Here is an 8,024-nt window from a genome sequence, read left to right as displayed (position 1 = left end):
AGGGGGGGGGTTGTTTTAGCCACTTTGCCACTCTGAAACCTAAGCGAGCAGGGTAAGGAGTCGACACGGTGCTGGGCCAGGAGCGAGACCGACTCCAGCCTAGCCCCTGTGAGACTCGCGAAGTCATTGCTCACTCTGACCTTCTGTTTCCTCATCTGGGGTAGCGACGAGGGTCCCTTCTTGCTCAAAAAGCTGGGTCTCTAATTCCTCTTATACAAATGTGCTCCCTTTATGTCAGAGGAATTAGGAAAAAGTGAACTTTAGGAGAAAAACAAAAAGGTGGAAACTTGAGAGGCTGCTTCACATGAAAACTGGGGCCCTGGGTGTGAGCGTCTCTCCACAGTCCCCGTGTCGTCTCACTCGCTTTCTCGCACAGCCTGGAGAAGGGGAAGCATGGCGCGCAGGTAACGCCCATCTAGCCGGTGTCTAACCCCCCAGCTCCAAAGGCAGGGCTGGGTGCACTGGTACTGTCAATTATTTGAAGGGCTTTTGCAAAGTCACTGAAAGGACTGTGTTAAAAAATATTGTGGCACGAAAAGACATTTCCCTGATGTCTCCTTAAGGTTTCTTTTACGTCCGTCTATCCATCTTTACCTCTCTGGCTCCCCTCCTGCCCCAGATGGGCACAACCAGGGAGGGCAGTGAGGGAGCCAGTTTCTCTAGACCACCTAGGCCTGGCAGCCCTAATGGGCCACCGAAAGGCATATACGACCCCAGGCTGAAAAGCCCTCCCCACAAACAGACCACTCTTCTAATTACAAGAACAAATCCTTTCTTGTTTAGAGTGGGGTCTCAGAAGCAGGCAGACATCGCTAGAAAAGCTCACGCATGTCCTGCTCAGCTGCATCCAGGCTCCTGATCTAAGCATTCCTACGGGCCAGTTCTCCCCTAATAGCAGGATTATATTTACCAGCCTTGGCAATTCTCAAAAGCTTCCAGGAAAAAATGCACGTTGTCAATTAACTTCATTAAGGAGGAAGACCCTCTTCCAAGAAGGGGCTGGAAGGGAGGGGCAGGGGCATTACCACCTTCTCTAGAATAGCCGACCCCACAATCCCACCCTCCCAACTCCAGAATGGCTGTCCAAAGCCAACCAGGAGAGGCAGGCCAAACGCTGCCCCGTGGGCACGGAACAAACACAGAGCCATCTCTGGGGACCTGCTGCTAAGCTACCCGCCACGTTAAACTTGTCCCTCCTTCCCTCAGTCCTTTCCCCAAAGTGTGATCTGCGTCGAAGTCCGTCTAGGGCCAAGGCTGGCCAAGTGAGGGGAGAGAGAACATGAAAAGGTACAGTACCTGGTTTCCCATTCTGATCGGGGGCCTGGGGCCGCCTGCGTAGCGCGGTGACATAAAAGGCTGCAATTACAGGGAGTTAGTTCAATGACAGCCTGCACTACTGCACAGTGACAAACACAAATGCTCTCCACTCCACAAAGTCCAGTCTCGTTACAACTAAGCGATCCTCCCGGTGGCCTCTTCCCTCCGGGCAAAACTTCCTTTGGGCAGAGGGAACAATAGATCCAGAGGACAAATGTCTCCAGACTCTGCATTTGTTCACGGAGATCTACTCGGGGTGGAAGGGCCGCGGCTGGGACTCTCTGCACAGGACGTGGAGGAATGGTGACATCGCAGGGCAAGAGGACACCTCTGCTATTAGTAAGGGCAAATAAAAAAATACGAAAAAGGACGTCTATGTAACATTTTGAGGGTCTGCAGACAAAGCTGGACACACGCGCACGCGCACACACACACACCCCCACAGAAACCACCGACAGAGGCGGGTGGGGAAGGGGGAAACACAATGAAAAACGGTCGAGGGGACAGCGGGCTCCCTGACTGAGTGCAGGACGGGCAGGAAAGCTTTCTCAGCAGCGAGAGTGCGCAAAGAAAAGGCTACAATGCAGCTTCGGTTACAAACAAATGGTTAACCAAACTCAAAAACCAAACCAAAAGTGAGAGAGGAAAAAACAAAAACGCAAAGGCCGCTGACAAGGTCACAGAAATATTTTGTCTTTTCTTTTGGTTTCATATCCAAGCTGGGTGTGATGTCCGAGGAATGAAGACTATCTTTAGAGGGGGGGAAAAACTTTTTTTTTTTTTAATATAATCGGTCAATAAAGACTCGCAGGCGATGGCTAGAGCACATTTTGATTTTTGTTTTTCCTCTGCGGGCTCTCTCCTTCCTCCGTGCCCCGCGCCCCCCGGCGGGCGGGGGGCCACAGTGCGTTTACCTGACTGTGGGGTCCCATCATGCTGCTGGGATTGTGAGGTGGAGGCTGTGCGTGCGGCGAGGGCTGTGACCCCGGAGGACCCTGTGAGGCCAGACAGTAGAGGCAGGGTAGAGATGACAGCACATGGAGAAGCGCAGAAGAAGCTTAAAAGAACAAAAATTAAACCAAAACGAAGGGCGGGCGGCGGGCGTGCGGGGGTGGGCTCTGGTTGGCGGGGAGGTGGTGGAGCTGCTGCTTAGGTCCCGGCTCCGCGGCGTAAACCGGAGCGTGGAGGGAGAGAAGCTGATCAATACACTCACAGGGGGTTGAAAGAACAAAAAATAAAATGAAGCACCGTTGTCAAAGCACACAGGAGCAAGGCCCCGACACAGCCTACCATCTGAGCAGAGTTTGCCATGTTAAATACGTTGGCCGAGACGGGCTCCACCTGGACCCAGCAAAGCACGTGGCAGCTTGCAGGGACGTGGTGAGAGCCAAGGGACCCCCTGCCCTCAGGAGCCCACAGTCTGGGGGAGGCAGAGATAAGGCGGCAGGTACTCGAGGCAGGGTCAACCAAGGGCGGCGAGAGGCATGGGTGGAGAGTCCACTGGGGGCACAGGGGTGGCGGTGCAAGTGGTACCATCGCCTGAACCCACGAGGAAATGAGAGGAACAGAAACTCCTAAAGGCGCACCTGGGCGCTGTGGTTCCTGAGCTCACCTACACTTCAGGAAGGCCACTGGGGGGGGGGGAGCTTTCTCGACTGTATTTTATCAGTGAAGACACTGATTCTCATGGGATGAAGAGACCTGGCCGCGGTCATACAGCTGGTAAGCAGCAGAGCCAGGACAAGTCCTGTGGGTCCCAGGCCCACCTCACCCACCCCTGCAGCTCGGAGTTCAAACTGAGGCAGGGCATGGGCAGAGGCTCAGTGCGCCAGGGCTGGAGGTCCCCGACTGCTGGGTGGGTGGAAGGGCTGGGTTTTCCACAGCAATCGGGTGAGCCACCCAGTTCCAAGCCATCCCTGAGGCCCTGGGCTACGCTGACTTAAACTCCTCCCAGAAGAGATGGGTGATGGCTTCAATGAAACCATGGAGTTGGTCAAACCATGAGCTGCAACGCTTCAGTGGGTGATGAAATCAATCCAGAAGGTTATGACCATTATTTTTGAAAAACCTGAAATAATTAAAAAAAAAAAAAAAGACTAGAAAATACTAGAGAGCTTTGAGTGCCCTGAGGCAGAGCTCTTCTATAAACCTCTACTTGGTGTGCACACACGTTCGCTGTTTGTGGACCGGGTCACAAAGCCATCCACTGTGGGCCCAGTCAAATGGGATGGAAGTCCACCTTGGAAGTGCTTCTGGCTCGCCCAGGCCATTCAGAGTCGGAGCCAGAGCCAGGGGTGGGGAGCCACGCCCCAGTGGGCTCTTCCCACCCACCACTGGGCTGCTGTCCTTGGAAGCTGCTTTTAAGAACAATTCAAAACACGCATGGGAGATGGGTGTGGTTAAGGCCCAGAAAGGGGGAGATGCATAGCAAGGTTTTCCTTCTCAGTCCTCTCCCTCCAAGCCAGGCCACCAGCTTCCTGGTAGTGGAGGAGCCTCAGCTAGAGCTGGGGAGGTGGCAGAGGGGTGGGCGTGGGACACAAAGAAAAGGTGTGCGTGGACAGATACAGGGGCTGTCTGGGAACCTGAGGGTGCCACTGAGGACAGGCCCGGGAGTTTCTTGGCCGCGAACGGGGCTGCTCACTTCCGGAAAGCTCCGAGGAGCAGATGTTCCCCTACCTGCCATGCTACTAATTTCAACAAGTGTGTGTCTTTCTAGCGGCTGCCAGCAACGGCATGGTTTGTTACCATGAGCAATTTTCTTAATTAACAGACATTAATTAGCCATTTAGCAATTTTGCAAGCATTTGTTTAGCGGCTTTCCTAAACATGAATACCACTGTGATAATGGCACTGATTAGAGGGTCCCCTAATTAACAGTACAGGGAAGGAAAATTGAAATCACATAAATTAAAAAGGGAGGGGAAGTTAATGAAGGCGGGACATATTTGCACCTGCAAGTCTTTTGTACCACGAAACTTGGGTGTAATGTAAACAAAACAAGATAATTCAAAGCCAACCCCCAAAAAGAGAAAATTAAAAAGAACAGAGAAGGAGGGTTCATGGGTGAGGTCCGGCTGCCAAGAGGGGGCAAGAGGCCTTCTGTCGGTTCCCCAGCTCTTGGCAAGAGCGAAGCGCCTCCTCCTCGCTGCCCTTCATCTCCCTCCTGGTAACACGTGCGTCCTTGGGATGGGCAGCCAGGCCTGGGCAGCCGTTTGCACCTGCGAACGCCAACGGTCGGGGGAGGTTTGCTTAGCGTGAACGTGAGTAAAGCACCAGGGACCCGTGGCACTCTGGAGAGGTCTCAGCTGATGTCAAAGTTTATGAAGGGCTGACACTCAAACCTGGGAATTGTAGCTGAGGGCCTGGACTGTTCCCGAGGCCTTGGGGTTCATAGGGCAGAGCTCTAAGTCAGAGGGCAGACACCTGAGTGCTGAGTGGTCAGGGCGGGGCCGGGGCCTCCCTGACCAGCCTCGCTCTGTCCTCACTGCCCTTGAGAGCGAACTCGTGCCACCTGCACTTGTTCTGGGACCAGAGTCCAATGCACGTTTCAGTCCAATGCACCTTTCGGTCCAATGCACCTCATTGGACTCTGGTCCCCGAACGAGTGCAGACAGCGCTCAGACGTCTGCCATCTGACTTGGAGCTGATTGGGGGTCAAGATACCGAAGGCCAAGAGCATCCTGGTCAGGCCCACTAGTTACCCAGAGAGAAAGCCCACCACAGTCTTGATGCTGGTGAAGGTTCAAGTCAGCACCTCTTCACTGGGCACAGAGCTCCTCTCCTGTCAGTCGGGGCTGACCATGCTCTGCCTCCCTCCCTCCTGCCCTGCCCCGCCCCGCCCCGCCCCGCCCCACTGGAAGTACTATGGGTGGTTCAGAGTCTCAGTCTCAAACCCACCATTCCCCAATGGGTTGCCCACACCCATGCAAAGCTCCGTCCTCTGCCTCCTTGCTTTCTGCTCTCAGCCTGGCACTGTCACTCATTCTGTGTCCTCGAGACTGTGGAGCAGCACAGCGAGAACCACACACATGCTGAGGAGGAACACAGAGCAGAGAACGAGGCCAAGTGCAGGAAATAACTTGCTTCTGCAAAGCAAAGGCCAGCCATGCTGCCACCCCCACGAGAAGACACGGGCTCTGCTGCCCTGTGTTCGAGAGGCCATGAGAAGGTGGTCCTGTCTTCCTTCCCCGTCCGCACTCTCAACAAGGCACCTACAGGCGGATTTCGATAGAACGGACTTCATGGTCTTCACTTTGTTACCCACTCAAAGGCTACAAAGCGGGCACATTTAAAAGAGAATCTTCTCTGCTTTGTCGGGATGGGGCTTCTCTCTCTCCTTAAGTCTTAGCAGATCCAGCAGACAGGTGGAAACTGTGGCGGAAGGCAGGAGGAGGAGGGAGTCTCAGAGCTGGTCACACTGACCAGGTCTCCCACCCAGACTAACTCCCCTGTGGGGCATTTCTGACTTCTACTTGCTGAAAGCTTTTGAGGAACCCAAAATAAGTGTGTCTAGAAGCCTGCATAGCCAGGATGGGGCTCCGACCAGCTCCCCCCTCTCTCCATCCCAGGCTTTCTGCCTCAGGTGCTGCCCAGCTAGGCCTCCCAGCATGCCGCGGAGGAGATGAACAGGACAGACAGCACCCCTGAGAGGTGCGAAACTACGTGCAAGACTGGGGTGGCTGGGCAACCTTACTTAAAGCTTAGGCAGAACCACACCTGCCGGGCAGCCACCTGCCTGTTGGGTGGTCTGATGCATTCTGCCACCCCTTTTTCCAATGTCCTTCATGTACAGAGAAGAAAAAGGGGGGCCGGCACAGAGGTGTGACCTCTCCAAAGCCACAGAGAACTTGCTGGCCGCTGAGTCAAGAGATCCAGCTCCATCGAGGACTCTCCATGGTGTCCATGTCTATTTTAGATAAAGACACTGGGTTCGGGGTTTTGCTCCGCCTCTGAGTGCGCTGGGCTGGACTGGAGGCCACTGGTCACTGGGCGAGTGTGGTCCTGCCCACGTTAGCTTCCTGGGCCATGGGCTCCTCAACAGAAGGGCCAACAGCTGCTCCCTTTTGTAGCTAAGGAACTGAGGCTCAGAAAGGGCAGGCCATTGCACAGGCTTGCAGAGATACTAGGCAGTAGGGCCAGGCCTCCAGGTCTGACTCGAGAGTTCGGGGGGGCGGGGGGTGGTCTTCAGCAGCCCACCACTCTACCAGCCTGTGCAGCACCTCTGTGCCGTGCTTCGGGGCACAGAGAGCGAGGAGCAATCAGAAATGGATCCTGGAGGCTGACGGACTCGGAGGGCCTCTAGGTCCTGAGCTCTGGCCTCTCACGTGCCCAGCTAGCCCTGTGCGGGTCCTGGAGGCACATTAGATGCCTGTTGTCTGGGTTAGTTGTGGGGAAGGATGAGGACCCAGAGACCCTCTATGGGTCCCAACAGGTGAAGATGAGGCCCCTCTCACTTCCCAGATGGGTAAACTGAAGCCCAGAGTGGCCATGGAACATAAGGCCATCCCCCCACAACTCCCGCCCCCCAGCTGGGACAAGTACAAAGGCCCCTGACTAGCTGGAACTCCCCATCACCCCGCAGTCCTCTGAGGGGACCTGAGTCTGAGGGAGATCCCAATGCAGGGAAATTGGAGCTCCTGAATCCGGGAAATGGAGGCAGGAAATGTACCTGCTTCCTGTCTGGCCTTCATACCACCCCACGTCCCGTTAATGGACTTGCCGTTCTGTAACAGCGGGTCCCAAGATCTCTGATGGAGACTCCAAACTCCTGCACTGCTGTTTTGTTTTTTCTTTTTCCTGTAATTTCGGCATTGGGCAATCGTGACGCCCAGTCGCTTAGTTCTGAGGGCCACTCAGGCAGGCCAGGGTGTCGTTACGGTGTGTGTGGGCTGAATGCTGGCCACTTCACACACATGCCCAGGTCTGGACACGCACAGTGGACAGAAAGTCTGTTCTAAAGCACCGAGTGGGCACGAAGCACAGATCCCACAGCACCGTGGGGTCACGGTCTCTGCGGCAAGTGTTCCAGAACCACGGGCAGGACCCCATCGCTGCAGGCACATTCTGGCTAAGTCTCTGCTCTCCATCTGACCCCATCATTGAGACAAGCCTGTGGCAGGACAAGAACGGTCTTGCAGTCACAGACCTGGAACCTGACCCCAGCTCCTCCAGGGCGTGCCGTGAGTCCAGTTTCTGGACAGCCCCGAGTCTTGGTGTCCTTGTAAGAAAATGGGAGTTACTCTACAAACACTATCAGGGTGCTGACAGTAAGAGGCACACGAAGGGTCCTGGTCTTCACAGCCTCCCGTGGGCCATCTCCACAGCCACCCACTACCCTTTGTTTATTTTTTCAGAGCTTTTTGCCATAGGGTATGTTTGTGCACCAGAGATAAAGAGACAGAGACACTGAGAGAGAAAGTGAGAAATCACACCCCCCCAGGGGGCATGGCCACACTGCAATCCCTTCTCCTCCTGGGATCTTGGGCATGCATGCACACACACCCAGCATGATTTTTGGGCCACCAGGTTTGGGACTTGAACCACGGTGGGCCATGTGGGAGTCCAGCGACGTAACTGCTACACCATCTGCTGGCCCTCACTCACTGCCCTTTACAGGGAAAGCAAGAGCCTGACTTGCAGGAGCGGTGGCTGTGCTCAGCTCCCTCTCCTGGGAACCAGCCCCACCTGGTACGTGCCCTCCTTACCGC

General features: G+C 55.1%; 1 protein-coding gene across 3 annotated transcripts in view; it reads right to left on the bottom strand.

Annotated features, from left to right (window-relative positions):
* SSBP3 (single stranded DNA binding protein 3) overlaps nt 1-8,024 on the bottom strand; it is a gene marked incomplete at its 5' end in the record, with an annotated part of 192,726 nt that overhangs the window by 26,914 nt on the left and 157,788 nt on the right. The window contains 2 exon segments of one of the 3 annotated variants that reach the window (XM_014586905.1): nt 1,297-1,356; nt 2,232-2,312. In XM_014586905.1, the coding sequence (XP_014442391.1) occupies nt 1,297-1,356; nt 2,232-2,312 (141 nt within the window). 3 annotated transcript variants of the gene reach the window in all.

This window comes from Tupaia chinensis, unplaced genomic scaffold (assembly GCF_000334495.1).
Source record: "Tupaia chinensis unplaced genomic scaffold, TupChi_1.0 Scaffold000165_2, whole genome shotgun sequence".
In the NCBI taxonomy this organism is placed as follows: domain Eukaryota; kingdom Metazoa; phylum Chordata; class Mammalia; order Scandentia; family Tupaiidae; genus Tupaia; species Tupaia belangeri.
Note: the sequence above shows the minus strand (reverse complement) of the source record. Positions and strands in the feature narration are given on the sequence as shown.